At 45.9% G+C, this 23,428-nt stretch overlaps 1 protein-coding gene across 7 annotated transcripts in view; it reads right to left on the reverse strand.

Annotated features, from left to right (window-relative positions):
- LOC101075069 (ERC protein 2) overlaps positions 1-23,428 on the reverse strand; it is a 112,234-nt gene that overhangs the window by 56,498 nt on the left and 32,308 nt on the right. For 3 of the 7 annotated variants that reach the window (XM_029833220.1, XM_029833216.1, XM_029833217.1), the window contains 7 exons: positions 17,396-17,533; positions 14,922-15,110; positions 12,228-12,272; positions 11,833-12,026; positions 11,509-11,514; positions 4,710-4,803; positions 2,341-2,514 (listed from right to left, as the gene is read on the reverse strand). In XM_029833220.1, coding sequence (XP_029689080.1) covers positions 2,341-2,514; positions 4,710-4,803; positions 11,509-11,514; positions 11,833-12,026; positions 12,228-12,272; positions 14,922-15,110; positions 17,396-17,533 — 840 coding nt within the window. The remainder of the gene's footprint in view (positions 1-2,340; positions 2,515-4,709; positions 4,804-11,508; positions 11,515-11,832; positions 12,027-12,227; positions 12,273-14,921; positions 15,111-17,395; positions 17,534-23,428) is intronic. The other 4 variants (XM_029833218.1, XM_029833219.1, XM_029833221.1 and 1 more) reach the window with 4 other exon arrangements.

Raw genomic sequence — 23,428 nt, forward strand, 5'->3', positions numbered from 1 at the left:
ACACATTTTCAAGACACTCTCCATCTCCGCCGTTTTGTGAGGTGTGTTCCACAGATGTCAGATAATGTTCTTACTGACTGTTCATGAATAACACATATGGAGGGAGAGAAGAAAGGCTGAAAGCGGAGTGAGCTGGGACGGCGGAAAGTTGGAATGGTGGGAAAGTGATAACTTTCAGTCATAACATCTTGGAAATGTAACAAAGCATTGTTTTAAATAAAATACACCACATGACCCTGCCAACAACAACTAACCTCAGCAGTATCCGATGGTTAATGTGCCCAAGATCAACAAGACATCCAACTGTACAAAATGGGAGAATGTTTGAATGTCTGATGTCTTCTTTTGGGCTTAAAGGAATCCCAAATCTTGCCTTTTTCATCTGGCGAGCCAAATGTCACGCACACACAACTCCATTTACACTCACCACATGTCTGTCAGCCCCCCCCCCATCCCGCCAACCACCCAGTCCCCCATTAGTCCACCACCCAGGGTAGCCCTCGCCTCACAATCACATCATTAATAAGGAATACAATGCATTTTATCGAAATTAGGGGTTTAATCAGCTTAACGCTGAGCCTGTGCGTGCTAATTTAGCTCAACTTCAAGGCAAAGCCCCCCAGTCGGGCTAAGGCTGACTAAGTCTGGCCCAAAGTCCCCTTTGCTGATAAGCTGATCGGGGGCTCAGAGGTAAGGGCCAAATCCCTCTTGTCCATTTGTGTTGGTGTTGCTGGTTCAAAGGCCCAGTTCAAACGCCACGGAGGGGGGGAGCAGTGGGGAGAGAGGAACAGAAACGGAGAGAAAGGGACGGAGCGTCTGGATATAATTGAAGGGAACAACTTAAGAAGGCAGATGGGAGAAATCGGGGCTCAGGGAGAACAGATGGACAGCAGGAACGACGGCAGGAGAGAGACGCGAGACATGAAGAAGCAGGGACGGTGTGAGAGACTTAGAGAATGGGGGTGTGAAGAAAAGTGACCCAGGGCATTACCCATGCTCCATTTCAGCAAGTCGGGCTGATGTAAGGCTTTCAGCGCATTACACGTCATGAGACTGATTACTGCAGCGCAGACGGGATACGGGGAATATGAGAATAAAGGACACGGGGGGGGGGGGGTTCTGAAATGCTGCCAGGGTCAGGTGATGTTTCAGGAGGACGGGTCCCTCTCCCCTCGAAAGCCACACACTTTCAAGTTTGAGGCGCTGTTAGCTGCATATGAATCTATCCTATGAATCTATCAAAAAACTTTAGCATAGCTAGCACCTCCTCTTGTTTAGAGATGTTCCAATGTGCCAACCCAGTAGCAATGGAGGGGTTTGGACCGTTTCTCAGGCTGTCCCCAGGTGAAACCAGCTCAAAGTTGGACCCACTTGTACAACGTGTGCATATGAAAAGATCCATGCTTTCTTCACTTCTCGGGAGGATCTGAACCGCATTTGATAACCATGTTGACACCAAGAGTTTTTGGAGTCTGGAAGATCTAATACGAGCAACACTTAGCATGGCAGAGCTCTCTCAGTTGAACCTTTTCACTCTACCCAGAAACCTTCTCATGTTCCAACTTCCTCTCTGTCCGTTTCAGTCTCTGAGTGTGTGTTTGGGCGACGTGTTGCAATATGTGTGCTCAAGGCGACACGGCCTGAAAATGTTAATTCTTGTCTTGCCGCAGATTGCTCTCGTATTACTTGTGGCGGTCATCCGTAATGCGAGGTCGTCCTCATTCGCATGCACGCTCACACCAGGAGGAAACGCACTCCCTCACCATGCTACTTTTTTCCCACCACAAACACACCTACACTCAACAATGAACACACACACACATACACACACAGACACACACAGACGCTATTGTGGTCCTACTCTGAGATGCAGACCAACCAGATGGTGGTCAGATGGACAGATAGCAGGACAGAGGGAGGAAAGATTCAAGCTTCAAGGCTTAATCCTGAAGTGTGTTGCACATATACTAATGTTTGTCAGGATACCAATGAAAACTGAGGCGAAAACTTAAAAGTTTTGGCCCTTGTTGGTTTTCAGTCGAGAGAATAGTCAAAAGCACATCTGAAGAACAAGATCAGCAAGAAAGGTTACACATAAGTCAAATGTGTGTCCCTTTAACGTCAGCTCAATTTACCAATCAATGGCTGCAGTTACACTTACAACCACAAGGGGGTGCCGTTCAGTATTTTCACAGGTTTTGATAGGTAATGCGCTGATGCCCTTACTCGAGGCCGCGCGCCGTGTGTGTGTGTGTGTGTTGGTGTGTGTGTGTGTGTGTGTGTGTGTGTGTGCGTGCGTTCTGATGTAGAATCTCAGGTCTAATATCAATGCTCGTCAACCTGTCTTTGAGCCTCAACGCGGGCGCTCTCCTCCTGCGCCCAGAGAGCCTCTCTGTGTGCAGAGGTGTTCATGCTCTCCCTCAGAGCCTTCTCCATCTCGGTGAGCCGCTCCGCCGTCTCCCGCATGGCTTCCTGGGAAGCTGAGAGAGGAAGCTGAGGATCGAAACGAGTTTGCTGGAGAAGCACGAGGGGGAGGTTTTGGAAGCAAAGCAGCAAGAGGCAGGAGGATAAGGGTTTGATTTAATGAGGAATACTTGCCTTGTGCTTTTTTAAACCATGAATTATCTTTAGATAACACATGCAGTCACTCCCTTTTCAAATGAAAAAGTGTGTAAGCCGGAAACAAAGGAAATCCTTCAATCAGAGAAAGAACACAACACACGAAAAGACACACAGCCAAGACAGAAGAGCGTGATAACTGATGGAGAGAGAGTGTGTGTAAGTGCTCTGACCTTTGCCAACATCTGCATGAGCAAGCGCATGTGGGTGTGTGGAGTGTGTGTGGAGTGTGTGTGTGGCCCGCTCTGACACCCAGTGATGAGTGGGGGGGGGGGGATCCCTCTTCACACTGGGTGATGGAACCATGAAAGAAAACACTGGACAGAAATAATAAACCCCTCCTATCCTGCCTTTCTCTGCTACTCCTCAGCTCGCCTCCACGTTCACACGTTCACACTTTTGGGAAGAGACAAAGTCACGGAATTGGGAAGAGACGTGTGGACTGACGTGAAGAGGTCGGTGACACAAACTGAAGATGGGGAGATTAGACTTAATCTATAGCACAAGATCAGGAGATGGCGATGCTCTCAGTGGTAAAACATCAGGCTTCATTAAACCGTTGAGGGTTTCAGGATGCATCATCTCAGTGAGTTAGTGAGCGGCTGGAGCCTATATAACATTCTCTATAGGCTAATGCTCCGGGGTACAAGCTGCATTTGGAAAATCTATCTATTGAAGTACAAGAGAATGAAAAGTAAAGCAGGGAGGGGGAAGAGGCATCAAGAAGAAAATTCGATTATATCACAGCTGGGTCATAAAAAAAGGCAGCTGATGTCGACGAGGGTTTATAACCCGACTCATAATTGTGACATTGACGAGAACAAGAGCAAGCGGATTATCCCCGAGTGTGATGAAATGTAGAGCCCGGCCAGCCAAATCACAAGTGGATACTTGTAGTTCGTCACGTCAGCATGACACAGCTGGAGGTGAGCGACACACACACACCCGCGCGTGCACACACAAGCAGGCTGTGTGCGTCAGCCGTCCCCCGTTGTAATTGGATGTGGCAGACGGGGAGTAATTCGATGCACCAGAATCAACAAGGACCAGTCTGATCCCACCCAACACACACACACACACACACACACACACACACAGACACACACCTCTGAGCTGCCACTACTGGACCCCCGAGTCAAACCAAATACCAGAGAACTCGGTCTTTCTGTCCCCCCCACTGTCTGTAACGCTGCACGTCTGTGTTATGTGAGTTTTATTGGTAAACAGAGAGTATTGCAGACGTTTAAGAAGACATATGGAAGCGGAACGGCGGTGCAGGCAGTGGAAAAAGTTGGACAAATAATGTCTTCTCCAGGAACGATCATCACCTGATTCCCCGGGGAAGGATCATTATGGAATCTGGACCTTTCTGGTTTGATGGAGGGATTATAATCACTTGAATAAACTAGCAGAGAGTGCAGCGACGACCCCTGGCTCCACATATTCAGACTAAACATCTCTGCTATACAGCCTGAAACAGCTTTAAAACGTAAATTTGTCCGACCATGGACAGAATTCGCGTTGGCTGCCTCCTGAATAAACTACAAAGAAGCTCAGTAAATCTTCTCACTGTTGCACAGCTGAAGATAAAAGATAAATGAAAGGCTTGTGTGAAGGCTCAAAGGGAACGTTTCCGATGGCTGTTTTCTCCCCGTTCGTGAAGCGCAGCGTGGCGCGATGGAGACGATGAAGTGCACAGATGCTATCAGACGTTCCCACATAAACTCCCCAGGATGGGGGCAGACAGGGAGTGGGTTGGGGGGGTGGCACTGTTTGTTTGCTTTTAGCCTCGGAGCGTGCTGTCCCCGATGGAGCCCGAGATAAACGCGCCGAAGAAGAGGAAGATGACTGAAGCCCCGACGCACCACCTGAGCCGGGGGGGGGGGATGTAAACTTGCATCTAACTGGCTATTAAATGTCACCAATGTAAGACTGAAATGTTATTATTTTACAAAAAAACAACATGAAGAATAAAAAGTACAAAGAACAGCAGGAGAAATTAGCCTAGCATGAGCTGCATGAAACACTGGCAAAGACTTGGCCAAGGAATGCACACACACACACACACACACACACACACACGTTCAAACCTGGGATAAAGAGTGTGGATGTCCATCGGTCAGGGGGTCCTTCCTCATCTCAGCCGGCACCATTTGCTTCTGGATGGTGGGAGATTTGATTTGCCTTCAGATGAAGGAAACAGATCACAACTTTAAAAAGCTCAAGTAAATAACGACGTGCACTCCCCAACATGTAATCGTGCAGGCACCTCCTTCAGCTTCACCTTCAGCGCTGTCTCAACTAAAAGCATTTTGAATTGGTTGTGTGGGGGTAAATGAGGGGTTGGAGCATTAACGGTCCGGCCATGTTCATGGCCACTGTGAGCTTTGGGGTACATTCCTCGCACCTACCGCTGTGGTAAATATACCACCAGTGGAGTATCTGAACTGTCCTACAGTGAGGACCTTTAGCATCTTTATAAGGAGCACTGATATCCGCCATTATGTCATGGCCGTGATAGCCCAGCCGTGTACAGAACACATCTATGTATCTGGATGAAGAGAGGCGTGAACGTTGGAGCGTGCAGGATTACAGTTTGCAGAGCAGAACACAGAAACACGTATGTTCAGCCCAGTCTTAGCAACATGGCCGACTGGGACAAGATACAACCTGAGACAAAACACACAAGCACATGTGCTGCAGATGGAAGATATGAGCACACACAAAGGAACATGCAAAGAAACCACAATGAGACAAATTAAGAAAGCGTCTTGGGGGGGGGGTTAGAAGAATGGGGGGGGGGTTAGAAGATCTTCCTCTTTCTATACCTCTGCTTAATATCTGCAAGGACAAAATCCGTCCCTTTCATGGCGATAATACCAATGAAATCCTGTCCTCTAATATAAGAACGCAGAGCACTGCCTCTGAGATCAAAACAATTTTATCTTTAATGGCTGATAAAATCAGACCATGAATGTCGGCACTCGTGGTCTGCTGATAACGACCCATCTTGATTTCCACTTTGATTTATGACAGCTTTTTAGAACTTCACGCAGCACAAACATCCACATGCAGAGTCTCTACAGCTGCCTCGCTTGCTTTACCTCGAGCAACTGACTTTACATCATCAGGATCAGGCTCAAGCAGTTACTCGCAGCAAATAAATGCGTAATTATAGTTAATTAATGTCCACAAAACCTGTTCAAGCTTTATATTTCCTGTTGAAATGATCTAAAAAATATCCCAAACATTCCCATCTCTTCATTTCCCAAATTACACACACACGCACACACACACACACACACTATTCGAACAGCTATGACAACAAATATTTGCCCATATGTGGGGGCACCCTGTAGGTCTGGCCCAGAGTAAACACGCTGGTGTGGATATGGAATAATAATGTGGTACATTTTAGCAGCTGCTTGGTCACAGCCTGTTTATAATGTTGGAGGGTTCTCTTAAGCGATAATTTGTCACTGTCAGTTTTCTTCCATTTTTTGTGGGGGTGTGGAGAGCCGTCCCAGGGTGTGTTTGATTATTTTTTAAGGTGTTTGTGAGAAGATATGGATTGTCTGTCTGTGCAGCCGTGTGTGTGTGTGTGTGTGTGTGTGTGTGTGTGTGTGTGTGTGTGTGGGTGTGCGGTGTGTTGTTTCCGTGGGTTCATGTCTACTGACTAGTGTTTGCGTGTGTGTGGATGCATATTTATATTTAAATTCTCTGAATGTTCTAAGACAAGAAGTCTCTGTGTGCTTGTGTGTGTGTGTGTGTGTGAGCGTGTGTGTGTGTGTGTGAGCGCACGTGCATGTGTGTGTTGTGTTTGGGTGCAATTGATGGAAATTAAATATATACTCAACTTTCAAAACTGAGGCGTCAGATTTTCTGACCCGAGGCAGCATGTTTCTGACTTCTTCTCTGACTTTTTATAGCAGTGTCCATGGCGTGTACGTTCGTGCATATCTATAAAGCAGCGGGAGAAGTAAAAGCACCAGTGTGCACTGCAATCCTTTGATGTCCATGTGTGTTTTTATGGACCCTGAAGCATGTCTGTGGAGAACAGACTCAGGTCTGAGGGCGTATCGGCTATCACACACAGCTGCTCCTGGTGCAGGTGTATAAACCTGCAGACACACTGGTACCTCCTGATAGCTGATACCCCCCCATCCACCCATCAGAAGTGAGTGTTTTGACACATGCGAAAAATAATGAGGGGCCAGGTAAAGCGTGAATCAACAGATGAGGTAGAGATATGAGAGAGAGCTGGACTGTGATTGGTTAATCACTTAAACGGAGAAATTCCAGAGGCATCCTCACTTTATCCACGTCTGAACTTCCAGACCAGCAATAAACAGTCCACCTGGATTTGTCTCCTCTTGGACTGAAAGGTTTGCCTCTTTAGTTTTATCTCCATCGTGGACATTAAATTATTACTCCGTGATGCGGCTGATTGTCTCCAGCAGAGCCCCGCTGAGGTCAAAAGGTCAGATGTTGCCACAAAGGCATTCTTAGTTTAGCCCTGAGTAGTATGAAGGGATGTTTTATCCTCTAATTGCAATCTTTTAATAAACAGCAGGGATCACGCAAATCCTCTCATTCTCAGCAGTCATGGCACGAGGAAATATATCTGCAGAGCGTATCCTGCTTGATGCAGGATGACGAGCGGCTTAGACGTGAAGGAAATGTGTTTTTCAATGAGCAGAGAGCAGGAAAAGGAGAGGGGAAGAGCACCAACAGGGAGTGTCCTTACGGCAATGCTAACAGTTTATGATAAATGCAAGTCAAAAACTTTATGGACAGAAATGACTGCAGATTCAAGGTGCGTGTCGTTCAAAAGGGGCTCTCAACATCCAGGCCTGCACGTTTGAACAGTGTGTTCGCACAAACACTTTGTGTACACCTTCCCGCACACGTAAACTCATGCTAACGTAAGCATGTCGGGTGAGAATGCACATCACTCCTGCATAACTCAGCCAGGATGTCCACTCGTGTTTGAGGAGGCAGCTGTGGCCGCAGTGACGATGTGGAGGAGCCTCAGACTAAAACACTGTCACTCCAGCTACGCTTTCCCCTTTACACTGATTTACAGTATTTCCACTGCAGCCTTTCCTTCCCTGTTATTAATAAGACTGTAAATAATATTTGATTCAGAGACTGTGTGATGTTTTGTTTTGTTATGCTCTGTTGATGAGTCATTTATCTTTTCATTGAGGTTTAATAAAAATAAATTACAACCATTTCGGTGGGGGCATCTGATGAATTAGTGGTTTGGGGGCTATAAATATCCACATTTATGTAGAACTGTCACATCAGCTTTTTAAATAATAATAAAGAATATGAATAAGTACGAGCTTCTATTTTTTGTCAGGAGTTTTATTGTCAGAAAACATTTCCTGGCTCCTCAGCCTTTTGCCAAACCATCACACCTAAATACCAAACCCTAATCCTAAACTAAACCCAAGCCTAACCTTGCTCTTAACCTTCAAACATTTAAAGTCATGAGGACCAGACAAAATGATGTCCTTATTTTACAATTAAAATACTAATCATAAGCATGTTAATTAACACACACTCTCAGATTTCTATCTGTGTGGGGACCTTCATAGAGATGTAGACATACCCAGCTCCCTACCCTAACCCTAACCATACCAGCTACCCTCCTAACCGCAACACCAACTCTAACCCTAACCTAAATATTCCGACCTCAAATGGTCCTTTAAAGTTGTGAGGCCCAGCGAATTGGCCCCACTTCAGAAAAATGGCCCCACTTTGGTAGCAGCATGAGGAGTTTGGTAGTCAATATGTAGCAAATGTGAGGACAGACTCTCACACACACGCATAGGCACAGAGCGTACATTTCTCCCATTTCCTCAAACCCTCCCTGACATACCAGAGCTCTTACTGTGTCAACAGAAGTGCCATGGTGAGAGCAGGAAGTTGGACATCATTGAGGAAATTTTGAAAATATAGGACTGGAAAAGCAAAACATGTCCAGAAAATATTATACTATATTACACTTTTACCACATAGAATGCATTTATCAAAGTAAAACTAGAAACAAACCTGACACCAACCGGTCCATGTTTCATTAATCTTTTTTTTTTCTTCGCTCAAATATACCAAATTCATCCATTTTATTAATGCTGCTGGAGATTAATAACACCTTTCAGAGCTCTGTACTATTCCAATCCAACTAGCAAAAACAGATATATTTCACAAGCCTTTTGCACATGACAGCAAATAAAACACAGATAATAAACAGCCTTCCATTATCTCCGATGACTCGTGGTCGAGGATTAAGAAAAGAAATTTATTACAATGACCTGCTGCCCACATTCATTCATCTCTAGCTGCTCGCTTCTTCCTTCAGTCAGATATTGGTTAGCAGGCCACCTGAGCGTGTTCCAAAAGAAACAAAAAGATTAAAACGTTAATCATGGTGGGCCTCTCTCTCAGCCATCTGCAGAGGAGGCAGTGATCCAGGTGTGCCGTCGCTAACACACATGCAAAAATATTTATTCTTGATGTTTTTGACAAATCAGAGCTCCCAATTATATAAGTGACGGAGCACAGCGACAGCTACGGGTCGATTAGGCCTCTTTACTGGACCGTTGGCCCAGTCTCAGTGTGCAAACAGCGGTTGGTGGGCGCCATCATGTTGCTACTGGTGCCACATGCCAGTGCACGTTCAACTCTCACATGATCAGGATGTGTCCAAATTCTGTTTTGCGGGTAGCAAAAGAATGAAACCCTGTGATACAAATGACTGGAATGAAGACGGGGATCATTTGGAACAGCTTCTCAGAGAGGGCGAAGAGCTCAGACATCTAGGGGGGGTTCAGAGTGGGGCTGCTGTCCCTCTGCATCAAGAGCTGAAGCGGTTCAGGCGCCTGGCCAGGCCGGGAAGAGACCCAAGGGCAGAGTCAGGACGTGCTGGATGGATAACATCTCCCATCTGCATCTGTAAAAACCTCAGCATGCTTCCATGGGAGCTGGTTGTAGGCTGTGGGGAGAGGACAGTCTGCAATTTTACTACTGAAACTGCCGCCCTTTTGACCCAAACCCGGTTTGAACATGAAATACTTTCAGACAGGAAAAAAAAAAATGTCTTCGTGCAATTTAAAATTCAGGTTTTTCCAGCCTGGAACTCCCGTGTATTCTCATGTATGTGTGTTTGAAGCTGTGGAGGAGGTGTATCCTGGGGTGTATCCTCCTCTGTGAGCCGCTGACCTGAATACGACCTTTGACCCGGACAAACGGGCCAGACAGGAGGGGGTCCCATCAAATGGAGTGAGTGTCTGGCACTAATTTGACAGCAGAACTGATTAGGAGAAGCAGCGAGGAGACGCATCCTTCCACAGGGACTGTGGAAGTGCTCTCGCATTCCTGAAGTCACTGCACGCAGAAACCACACAAATGCAAAAAAAAACACACGCGTGTTCACTCGAGGAACAACCGTGCGTCAGCAGATGGTGGAGAGAGACAGAAATAAAAGGCTGTCCGGACGGACTCTGCAGAGGACGGATGCTTGAAGCTGTAACGCGCTTCCATGCTAAAGCGACGGCTCTGCAGGCTGCAGGAGCTGACTGGGTGGTGTGTGAGCGATCGTTCCCATGTAGTTCTCAAAGTCACGGCTTCCGCCGAGGGTTTGCTGCTCCAAGAGTTCATTCACAACCTTCTACAGTGTTCTAGTTTGTATGAAATGATGTCTGCGCCTGGCAAACGGCGCATATACTCAGCCTTCATCATTTAAAGTCTCTCTCTGTGCTTCTTTCCAGACGTGCACACACAAACATGAGTTAAAACACTGTGTGCATACTCAGAATACCTCCATGCTGCCAATAAACAACCACTCATTTGGCTCCAAACCATGCCTCGCCATAAAACAGATGATAATTAAGTCGAAGAGTTCCATAAATAAACAGAGGAATATAAACAGCCGGTGACTGAGGTGGGTATCACACCTCGCACCGGCATGCTGCTGGCTGCCTGCCTGGCAAACTCACACAAACAGGCACAGACGCAGACCCACCTGCTGTATGTATTAGCAGCAATGTAAAGACAGAAGGAAAAGCAGCCAAATGAAGGAGTTTAACGTGCTTGGATGTGAGGACAAACACGGACCATCAAGGTAAAACGTGAAGAAGCGGCACAGAGTCAGAGAAGTTGTAGGTCTCCTGCGATGTGAGTAAAAAGGCAACGTAAAAGCCCCTTTTCCACCAATGTTTCCAGGAACTTATAATACCAGGAATTTATTTGGCTGGGTAAAGAAGAATCCTGGTCATTTTTGCGGTTTGTGTTTCCACCAATTCCTCCATGTCCAGAAAATGTATTCAAATCTGACTGATGGCATTTGATGGAGTGGTGAAAGATCCTACAGAGCTCTTCCGATCGTTTTTAAGTTTGTTCATCTTCATTTAGCTTGTCGGCTATTTTTCCTCAGACTTCCCTGTTTCACATCCTGCAGAAACTCTTCCTCTTTAAATAGGCTGTCTGGACCTCATCATCGGTCCACCTCTCCTAGCTGCTCTCCTTGTGCTACAGTTTCAAAGTGAAGCTTGTAGAAATGATATAAACACATTTGCAGCTAACCTGGCTTAAACATGTAGTGAGGAAGGCTGCAAATGTGCTCCAATAATCAGCGTTCTTCAGCACAGACTCCTGAGAGGTCCCTCCCACTGCCTAGATACTTTTTTACAGAGAAATTTTGGGGTCTGAGGAAGGTTTTTTTTTGTGTGTCAATAATAAAAGTCCCTTGGGTGGAGAAGGAGCTCAAGTTCCTTAAATTTGAAGCTTATTCACTCAACATTTTACCTGTGAGACAGACACCAACAGAGAGGTGAGGGTGGAGTTAATGATGTATGGTTAACAAACACGTGAAGATCTACTCACCCAGGTCTGGAGACGTTAATATACAGAAACAAATGAGAGGACATTAAACCAAATTATTGAAGCTAACACACACACACACACACACACGGAGCGAAGGTCACCGTGTTCACTCCTACTATGTGATTACATCAGATGAAAAGCATGACAACGTGGAAGTGGTTTCAAGTGCTGGGAGTTCACCATCTACACAGTTTATATCTCACGGATTACTTCTTCATAAATAACACACTTGAATCGGGTTCTTTCAAGAATGCGGTCCCCTTCGCTCGCCCACGCAGCGTCTTCTGATGAATATGAGCGAGGCCGAGGTTTTGTGACCCTCACCTCTCGAGATCGGCGATCTTCTTCTCCTTGCTGAGCTTTTCCATCTCAGCCTCCCTCAGCGCCAACATCAACCGCTCCACCTCCGCCTTGGACTTCCTCGAATCCTCCCTGTTGCGGGCCACTTCCTGTTCCAGGAGCCGCAGACGATCCGTGATGTCCGCACACTTCCGGGTCGCTTCTTCTGTGTTTTGGGTCTGCGGGAAAACAGTCAGGTGGTCTTTCTGAAGCAAGGATTTAGGAATGTTTACGAAGGAGAATTTTAATGAAACAATTCTACGTTAACTTCCTTCTCACGACACCATGGACAGAAATATCTTACTCGTGACAAAATTCCAATTAGGCCTGAATTTCTGGATTTAATCAAAAACAAATGAAAGGGTAAAATGAAAACACACCGTGGTGCTTCCTGCTGGGATCGAGTCGGCTTTAGCTGCCACCTGCTAAACACAAGAAATATATGTCAGAAACAGCCAGTTAGATTCCAGTGAAGACCGAAATATGCCGCTAATACACAAAGTCTGCTGTTTGGGGGGGAGCTGATTCACTGAGTGGGTGGGCTGATGATCAAACCAGTCCCAAAGTTGCATTTTCTCGCATTTAGGTCAATCCATTGTACTCGAGCCGTTGAACAAGGGTGTGCATAAGTGCTAACTATAAACTCTCAACCTGCCCCTCCTCAAATCAAAATCCTCCAAAGTTTAATGGGTATAAATAAGCTGCACAGACAGACTCTTACTTCATGGCTGCACTTTTATGATGCGACCAAACATCTAAATCTTTTATCGGCTGATTAAAACCCTGAAGAAGAGCGTGAATACCACGGTGAAAATCCCAGAGGAAGCTCGCAACCGACAATTTTCCCCCTCTTCCTGCAGCCCTCTCTGTCTACTGTCTTCTCGGAACCCGATGACTTGTTGTAACAACGAAGGAGTGCAGAAACACACAATAAACACACAATAAGCTATTGATTGTAAGTTGTACAAAAACCCGAGGCTGCACATGCAGATCTCTGAGTCTGTCATTAGCGCGCAGGCCTAAGGAGGTTCTGCTAACCATTACCATTTGCCGATCTGAACAAATACCTTTCCCTTTACGACACCACCTCCCCCAACAAAACTGTGCGGCTGTGGGCACAGCGAGAGATTCAACGTTGCTGCTCTTTTGATGATGACACCATGACGAGGCAAAAAAAAGCTAATAAAAGCTCCAGCTTCTGATAGCCCAGGCTGCTGTTTGCTAACCTTCACAGACGACCCCGTGCATTTGCATCTGTGTTTATCCGCTGATGAGGATTCTGCTAAACTGTTTACGAAACACAGTGTACTATCCTACAGGCCCCCGGTGGGTGGAAACTTGATTAAAAGGCTACAGAAGGAACATTTAAGGTCTAAAAAGCGGCTTCGTAGGCCAGCTCGTCTTCATTACCTTCACCTAAACTGATGCGCTCGTGCAGAAGCATCAAAGCAAATCTGAGCCTGAAAATCGGAGCTTTTAAAACAATGAGACGAGAGAAAAGACTTCAAATATACAGTTACAAATACAGTCAGAAAGCAAGATGTGATTTTCCCATCTTCTGTTTACATATTTCAGTGTCTGGTCTCAACAGTTCAGACACCCACGTGTGACCAATCACCAGAGAGCAGCGACAACAGAAACAAGAAACAGAACTCTGTCTGTCTGCTGCGAGGAGACCAAACTGTCTCTTGACTCATCCTAAACTGCCTCTGCGGAGGTTCGAGTCGTCCCTCCCTCCAGTGGTCCTCTTTGAAGAGGCAGCGTTTAGGCTCGGATGTCCTTTATTAACCTCAGAGTCAACAAATAGCTTTATGAGAAGTGGATGAGGATGTGGGGAAGCTCTGGGGTCAACAGAGAGAAGGGGGGAGGTGAGAAGCCCAGCGAGCAGCTGGGTCTGGACGAGTGATACAAACATCTGGAGATGCAGCATGAAGGCCACCAAGTGTACGTGACCTGATGGCAAACACAAACATGCATTTGTACGAGCGCCTAATGGCTACTTGTCGGACAAAAACCAGGCGTCTCCAGTCGCTTTGGAGGCCGAAATGTTAAACGAGGACACGGCGTTTGTTCAGGCAATGGTTGTGACCAACATGGAGCTTTCAGTCATCAACAGAACTGAATGACTCTTACCTCAGCAGCATTTTCTTTTCTTCTCTTAATATAGTTGAAGAATTTTCACCTTCTAATTCATTTCTAATTTGATGGCCACAGAAGCAACTTGGGAAGAATATCGGGACGGCGGATGAAAGATCAAAGGAATTAAGGCGCCTCCATCAATCAAACCTGTGACCTAATGTCTGTAAATGACCGCGTCCACGTACCCAAAAAATGATGATCTTTGCAGAGAGGAGAATCGTATCTGTTTTTTATTGGCGTTGAAGAAAACATGCTCATAAAATCAGGCAGAGCTAGAGTCTGTCCTGGCTTGTAAGCCTCAGTAAGGAAAAAAGAAAGAGCCTCTGACTTGGCACCAGGGAAGGAATAGAGGGATCTTCTCCATCCATAAATCACTCCTCCTTAATTCATCCCTCTATCCTGGGGGACGCAGTAAGGGCAGGCCCTTGGCTAAGGAGTCGCTAAAAAAAAAATTGTGTCTGCTCGCAGGGAGGTAAGGGCGTGGAATCGGAGTTACCGTAGATGTTAGCAGTGTAAACACAGCCTGGGAGGAGCACATTAAATCCACTAAACTGAATTCTTTTAATTCTTTCGTATAATAAGAATAATCATAAAGAGTCGTGAGGCTGAATCGGCAGCTCCGGATCTGTGAGAAAGGTGCTCATTATTACTATTTTTACGATGTGTACAGACTCCCGTTGTGTGTTTGGCCATTCAGAAATTGGCGCTGTTGCTGCTTGTTCGTTTCTGTTATGATTTGGAGAGCAATGAAATATTCCTGCCATCAAAACACATACCAGACAAACGGCTTTGATTGGCCGCCCACGGCGCTCGTACAAGCGCGCTCCTTCCTCTGCCGTGATTTGTATTTTGTTTTGGATGATCTGAGAATATTGATGATGACGTCTGTCATCAACACAACATCCATTCTGCAACAGGGACTTATCTGTACCGACCTCCCTGTCGGGCCTCTGGTTCTGGGTCACGCCGGGGTTAGCAGCCTGGCTCTGGGATGCGCTCGGCGGCTGCAGTGCCGTGAGCTTGTCCTTCAGCTCCTGGTTCTCCTTCCGCATTTGATCCAGCTCCTCCAGCCGCGTCCGGTCCTCGCGCTCCTTCTGCTCACGCAGGTTCTCAATCACTCTCTCCTGGGAGGAAAAAGGAATCATGAAGCAAAAGGAGGAAACGAGAAGAAGAAGAAGAAGGTGGAATTTGGTGAAATGCAGAAACAACATCTGCAGAGATGATACAGTTACAGTTGCTTTTTTAATCCTGACACAGTGTCAAGGAACTAACCATGACAGTGCTGGTTTTTAATGGTTTAAACAGCTTTATAGTTATTACCAAGGCGTTTTCTCAGGTGTCTCCACAAGTATAGTAGATCAATGAGGCGTTAAAACCAAACATCAGCAACCTGAGCCTGTCATATTTTAACTAGCTTCAAAATGGCGAGGTGAGAGAGAAGAGAGGGAGACAATAGAGGCAGCGAGGGACCATATGGTACACGGTTCCCGGGTTGTTTCCCCGCATTGTAGCATATTTCGAGGATGTTTGGATTTTGGGAAAAGAGAGCAGGATGTGATAATAAAACCTGCCTCAATGATGCTTAATTGAGGAGCACAACAGAAACTCGCACACAAACCATCGCAGACAAGCGTAAACACACACACCAGAGTGCACACACAAATCACAAGCTCTCCCGAGGAAGGGTTCGACTCGGCTAATTAGAACCACAGCGCTGTGGCTAGCAACTGGCTCTGGGAACAAGTTTGTGACAGGGTGTGTGATTAGCAACACGCACTGGCTCTTGTAAACACATTACATACACCCTGCGTTGACCGCAAAGGCTGAGAAGTTCGCCAAGTTCACCTCATCACAGCTGAATTACATATACGATGAATCAGAAGTGGTTTCTGGGCAAAAAAAAAAAGAAAAAAAAGCACAGAGACAGAAATGGAGGCTGGGGTTTATTGCAACATCGTTAAAATACTGTTCATTTCAAAGTCCCCAACCAAAACAAATTTTGGTGATTGAGATTGTTAATGGGACTCTAATATATATACATGACCCCAAGATTTCACTAATTCTTTCTTAAATGAGCGAGTGAGATTCAAGATAAACATTTTTACTCTCTCCGTGTTTTCTAATGAGCTTGTTAATGAAATGATCCCTTGAAAACAAACAGATTCTGCACATTACAATTCATCTGCGCTCGGACTACATTTTACTACCGTTTTCAAATGACTCTCCACAGCAGCTGTTCTGATAGACAGACACATGGAGGGGACATTAGCCTAATTTGTCCATGAGTCCGCTTTGGGAAGCAGAACTGACAGTTTGTTCAAGCTGAAGACGATGGGTGGACCAGGTTCTGACACCTGTTGGCTTTATTAGACGATCCTGGTGTTCATGCAGCAGTGAAATTAAATTACTTGACTCCACTCAAATATAAACAAATATGAACATTATTAGTGTCCAAGCAGCGTTTCTTAGGCTTATTTGTAATTTCGATGGCATGTTGGACGGACCACACAGATTTGGTGTGTGTACACTTGGCAGCCCATGAAACAGCCAAACAACAGCTGACAGCATAAAGGAGAAAGCTTCTATAATACCATATGCAACTGCTGGACATCTGTTCATGTCCCAACTGGAAACTACAAACTCTTAAGCAACTGTGCCAACAAAAACTAAACCAGTGTTCTTCTGGACTATATGATACAAACAAACATAAACAAGAAGCTTTCAGAGGCTCGTAGTCCCAAAGCAATGATTTATTAGAGCACAGTACAGAAACAGGTGCCAGCTGGATCGAGCCAATCTGAAATAAAGGCTGATACTGGTCCAGTGAAAAGATCGCAAACAATGCAGAAAAATACCACCAGCACGAACAACCCAGAAACCCTTTGAGTGAGTAATTAATTTTGCTACTTCTTGAGCTGAAAACATGGCAAGACCTACTTTCTTTAACTAATTGTTCCTGGTCTGAACCTGCAGCTCTGGTTGGTTCATCTTGGACCTCAGCTTCTTCCCTGATTCCCTAATCTTCCAAATGTTACAAATGGCTCCTCTACCTTTTCCCTCCCCTCCTCTGACCCCTCCTTCCCTCCATCCTGTGAGCACCTTCTCCATCATGACTGCACCTCTCCTGCCACTCGCCCCTCTCATCCCCTCCCCCCTGTCAAAACTTTCATCCTCCCCTTCTATGATAAATGGACTCCTCCTGCATTGGGAAGGGTCACAGACATGGACTAATCCTGGGCCTTTGTTCACCTTTGACCTCGTGTTCTGTCAGTTCCTGAATTGCTTCCTTACTGTCAGAGCGTTTGGCCACAAGCTTTGCAGCGATTCATGTAAAAATGCACGTAACCTAACGCACGGAGGCTGGTGTGCTTCAGCCTTCAAATATGGCGGCTCAATGACTTGTTGGTACCTTTTCGGACAGTGCCTCCTCCAGTGTGGCCAGAGCCGTGTCGGTGTTGCTGGAGTCGGTTTGAAAGCCCTGGACTCTTTCCCTCAAACCAGCCAGCTGTTTGTCCTTATCCTTCAGCTGCTCCAACAGATTCTCGATCTACAAAGAGAGCGACGGGACAGGGAATTATCAGAAGCCTCAACGGTTCGGGTCAAGACGAGATCCGTGACAACACAGGAAGGTAAATGCTCCAGGCCCGGCTTAATTCTGCACACTGGGTCTCTGTGTCTGCGGCTAACCTCGCGCCGCCGAACCGGCGGTGGAATCGCAGCAGTTATCGTGTTCAGTGGCTTTTTATTCGATCAATACGGAGTTAGAAAAACACACAAAGACACAGGCATGGACACAAAACACTCCCGGCTGTAGCAAACAAAACACTAGCAGATGCTGCTGGAGTTGGACACAGAGCAATGAAACTCAAGAGGTCTACAAATTAGTTACAAAGGGACAGCACATCTGGTGACAGGGCGCAGAGATTTGCTCAAAGGCTCATAAAATCTGAATTAACATCATGACGATAGAAAGAAAAAAGGTCTGTTTGAAATGTTGATGGACTGTGGGAGATTCTTTGAGACCTGCTGGGGTAAAAACATTTATTTCCTGCTTTCCAGCTTGGTGGCTTTTGTGGTCTTCCCGTAATCGTACGAAGTGCCATTCAAGGTCTTCTGTAACACATGAATACCAAGTTTGACCTCGTCGCTTCCTCAACAAAGAGAGAAATGCAACATTCCAGTCATGGGTGTATGGACAGATAATGTCCGAAATCTCCAGAGCTATTTTACAAATGATTCCAATTAGTCAGTGGGCTTTGGTGTTCTCTCGAACCCCAGAGGCCACGGCGCAGACGTGAGGTGGCCGTCTTGGTTGGAGCGAGGGGTGACGATGTGGCTCCCGGAGCAGATCTTGATAGGTTAATGACGGTCATTACGCAGCCGAGCTCAGGGCTTCGGTATTCAAGCGGCAGAGGAATTAAGGCCTTTTGGGAATGATGGGAAAGCTTACAGGATGAGTGCAAAGTTCCCTAGAGTTTTCTGGGTATTCATGGGTGTGAGATGTCCTGCTGCTGCACTGAAGACATGTAGAACCTAAACACAACACCCGATGGTGGAACATGCTGGTCTCAGATGATGTACAGAGGAGGGGGATACGCGACTAAAGCTCTTCTATACCCCAGCTTCCTGTCCGTCTCTACCACATAGCCCGAATTCAGGCTGAATCGAGCATGTCGCCTCTGGTCCCGGATAAATGATTAGGTTCTACAGTGGACTCAAGTTTGCTTTGGCCTGGCCGCACAAAATAACAAGTCCCTGATGAAGTATTTAGCCTCATCGCCGGGACCGCTGTGAAATCGTGCAGAAGAAAAACATTTCGCTTCACTTTAACAGGGGATTGTCAGATGAGCACATGTGAGTCACGGATATGGGAACGAAGGCGAGGAATTCTGTCAGAAAGCACTGGATGAGGAATGCCTTTTGTGGACAGGCGAGGTGCAGGGTTGCTCCATGCCTATGTGGGAGAGGGAGAGAGAGGGGTAAAGAGACTAAGAAAGACAGAGAGAGGCCTCCCTTCCAGTAGCAGAAGTGTTATGATGAGAACAGTCATTTTATCTCTTGGTGTATGAGGCTTTACGTCAAGCTATACTCCCACATCTCCCCCTTTCTCTCTTTCACACACACACACACACACACACACACACACACACACACACATGGTCTTATCACCAACATGGGCAGAGCAGACCACCTACCTTATATGCAGCTACAGTTATCCTATGGCCCGGCAGTGAGGTATGGACCCTGTCCTCCTACACACTCTGCACTGTTTACAACCACACTGTTTTCACTCAGATAACTTTATCGACAAATTGATAGGCTCTGCTTTTAAAAGGGAGTGTTGATGCACAGTTACCTTTGAATGACCTTGACTTTGTAGCTCCCAGTCCAGCTCACCAGACCGGACTTCCAAAATACATTTTATTTATCTAAATATGAACGGTTGAACAGTTTGCAGTACACAGTAAACAGTACAGGCTTATCATTATTATTTCCAGTTCCACAAAGCATCGTGTAAATGGACTCTAAATCAGCTGGTTGTGTTATCGGTTCCAGTTCCGTCAGGAGAGGTTCAGTTAAAGATTGTTTACATGCATTACACCAGCAGTTGTGTAAATCCTAGAAACGGATACAACCCCTCCCTGAGGATCCGCATGCTAACAGAGAAATGGGATAAACTGAGAGATGCAGCAGAAAGATCCCCAGAGCAGCATCGGTAACAAGATTTATTTAGATCAGCCATATAAAGGAGCTCAGAAGAAGTTTGGATACAAAATTACTAACAGAGGAACTAGACTTCCAGCAGCTGATGTGAGCTGGTGTAACATTCAAAAACGTCCTGTCAGAACTGACTCCTGCTATGATGGGACCCTCACAGAAGATCTTGCACCTCAAGGGTTTAAAAAAGGTCTTTCTCGCTCTCTGTTCTGGTTTTTCCTCACAGATGTGTTGACCCTGTCTCTGCCTCCTTACCCTGTGGTAAAGTTCCAACATTAAAGTGAAGCATATACTCAGCTCAAGGAGTTGAGTATAGATTATACACTGAACAGTAACTGGAAGTTAAACAGTGCTTTCTGAAGCGTTCTGCAACTTAACTCTGTCTCCTGAACCAAAAGATGCAGAAGTGAAGTGAAGAATCGCCTGAGGAAGAAATATTTAGCTTTGATAACCATTGTCAAGCTGACAAATGGGACCTTCTCCCCACTGGTTTGGAGGTGTTTTTTCTTTTGGTCAGTATTTAATAGTTGCCACGGGACAAGAAGATGATAGTAAAAACAACGGCGGGGCACGTGTGTGTCGTGAAAAATCACAATTGTGAAATCAGCCTGTTCCAGACCAGGACCACAGTCCTGGACGGCCAATCTGTCTTCCAACTAAACTAAGAACTAGAATCCTGCAGACCCTGGAGGAGTAACATCTGCACAAAGGCTGATGTGGAGCTTGACCACCGTAGAAATACAATCATTTGTATCTCAAAAATACCAAACAATCCATTTTCTGAGCTGCAACTCACTTCTTAGAATATGTCATCACTTCTAAAAATATGACCCAAACGGTTGTAAAACCCAGATGGACACACACACACACACACAAAATCATCGAGGCACACATACACACGCATGCATATACTAAAAAAATCTAGGTCAGAAAAGATTCATAAAAAGACATATTTCATACTTGAGGACCTCAAGTCCTAAGATTTAGGAGTACACCATCAACACAGGGTTCCCATCTCTTTTTCAAAGATAAACACGTTTCTGTTGCAAAAAGCGGAGTCAACAGTGACCTTTTCAATGTGAGAAGGGTGTGCCTGCACTTCTTGTAACCCCTGGCCTGCCACCACTTCCGACCACCACTCTATCTTTGTCTGTGGGGGGGAGGAAGGCGCCATAATGAGTCCACTGGCGCCCCCTTGCGGTAGTTTTCTGAGGGGCACGTGTGTCCTCTCATGTAATTGGACCATTTTTCTGTTTCTGAAGTTGATTTACTAGATATACTCAGCATCACCTAATAGGGTGTAAAAGAAAAATGAACCTTATCGGGAAATACGCGCCAGACAAATGAGCTGATAAAGAAGTGCCACCATTAACCATGAAGCCATCAGATCACTGCAGAGGTCACCCGATGGAAATGGGACGGTGTCACACAGTGACCCTGAAAGCAGGAAGTGACACCTCTCCCTTCTCCCCTCCAGTGACCTTCCTGATGTCACGCTGCTTTGCTCAAGGGGCCATTACCCATCTGTTATGGACCAGAACAACCAAGCACAATGACCTCATAAGACGAGTGGTGCCCGGGAGAGGGAGGAAGACGAGGGGTCCGATACCAAGGTTTTCAAAGTCACGGTTTTCTGAAACGTATTGCGTAATTATTTCTCTCAGGCAGGGAATAGTCTGGCATTGGCCCACCCTCCCCAAAGACATGAATTCACATTGCAAAAGCTTTTCTTTTACTTAAGAACAAAAGGGACTTCCCTGTTATGAAGGAACCTGAATTTTAAATGCCATTTATAGTAAACTCACTGAACGTTCTGCACTATTTCCCTGCTATTATTCCGACTCTAACCAGGCACTTGTTAATCAGTATACAGCTTTACTGTGTGTGTGTGTGCATGTGTGCCTGTGTGTGTGTGTGTGTGTGTGTGTTTTCCTGACTTCACCACTCTTGTTTTCCTTAACTTTTTAAATGGCTACTCTAGACACCTATTTCATGGCAAATTAAATAAAAATATTTAGAAAGCTTGATGACACACACACACACACACACACACACACACACACACACACACACACACACACACGCACACACACACACACACAATTAGACTGATGATTATCATGAATGCTGGGCCAGGACAGGCTAAGACAACAGGAGCTGCAGTAAACTGTAAGCTGACGTTCTTCTGCTCACTCTCGCACATTCCTTCAAAACTCTTTTACATAAACGACCCCCCACCCTCCGCTGCATCGGTGCACATCGGTACATCAGCCACCTACAATCACAGAGGCAGAAATGCACGGGAACAAAGTGAGTGTTGTTTTTACTGTGATTTCTGCAGGTTGACGTGAGCGGAGAGAGACTCTCCAACCCACTGGCAGGAAGACCTATTGCATTTGTGAAAGCTTAGTTCATGAGCGTGTGTGCGGGCTGAGTTGATCCATGTCCCTGCTCTTTAAGCTCAAGACCCTATCGGAGCCCCCTTCAGCTACAGGATTCTGCAGTGATTGCTGGGTAATTACCTCAACGCTTAAGTCCTCTGCCTTCAGCGCCATTAGTATTAATGGTGCTCTTTTGTGTGGAGCCTCTCCAAAGAAAGAAAGAAAGGAAGAAGTGAGTTTTCCATCAAATGGAGAGTCTAACAGATTTCTCGACATGTGGTCTAACACCGGGTTTGTCTTGACTGATGTGAAGCCTGGCTCCAATCAGCCACCCTCCAGCGTTCACCCTTCACCCTGTCTGATTGCTGATAGCAGGGGGGGTGCAGCGGTGGGGAAGGGGGGTTGGGGGTGCAGATCGCAGGCTGTTTACTGAAAGCTCCCCTCCTCTCCGCTTATCTGTAAACGGGTCTCTTTGCCGTGATTGGTCAGATGGGATCTATTAGGCCGTGAAAGGCATCGGCGGCCCCCATCGCAGATCTATCACGATCACGTACGCAGGTTCACAGACGGTACAAATGCAGCCACGTCCTTTGTGAGGCAGTAAGAGGCACACAATTACTCACCTGGGTGACCGTCTGGGGGCACCAACATGTCAGTGCTATTTCTGAATTTTGATAGAGATCATCTTTAATGACCCCGGTGCTTCAGCAGCTTTGCAGGCGGCTACACGTCTCCAATGTATTTCCATAAAAGAGATAAAAGAGGAAATAACATGGAGGGAGTCTTTAGGATCCTACACATTTAAGCCGCAAAGCAAAGAGCTGTTCCTGATAGAAATCCTCCATCAAATGTCTCTAAGAGCAGGTGCCTGCAGCTACAATCGCGGGTGAAAAGGCGACATTTCTGTCACTTTTTGGCTGCTAGTTAGGATAAAAGAGAAAACAAGTTTTCTCAGCCAAGAGGCACCTGCACATGTGCACTACGGTTGCAGCTAGTACTCGTTTTGCGCGTGCATGTGTTGTTGCCTCTCATGAGACGCAGCGTCATCTAGTGGCCTGGAATGGAAATGTTTCCATCTCAACACTTTTAATGCGTGTCAGATATTTCAATCACGTATTTAGTTTTGTGAAAACAATTTGAAATGATGCACCTGTGGACAAAATGACAAAAATCAAAGTATTTTCTACTATGTACTATCGCTATTATGCCGCAATGATCGCATACATAATTACAATTTGCTATCAAAGAAAACAAACAACTCAAACACGTAGCAGTGGTCAGGATTATTCTTCATATTCTAACTGAAATAAGTATGTTGTTTCCTCCCATTCCTTGTGTGCAGC

This window comes from Takifugu rubripes, chromosome 3, assembly GCF_901000725.2.
Source record: "Takifugu rubripes chromosome 3, fTakRub1.2, whole genome shotgun sequence".
NCBI lineage: Eukaryota > Metazoa > Chordata > Actinopteri > Tetraodontiformes > Tetraodontidae > Takifugu > Takifugu rubripes.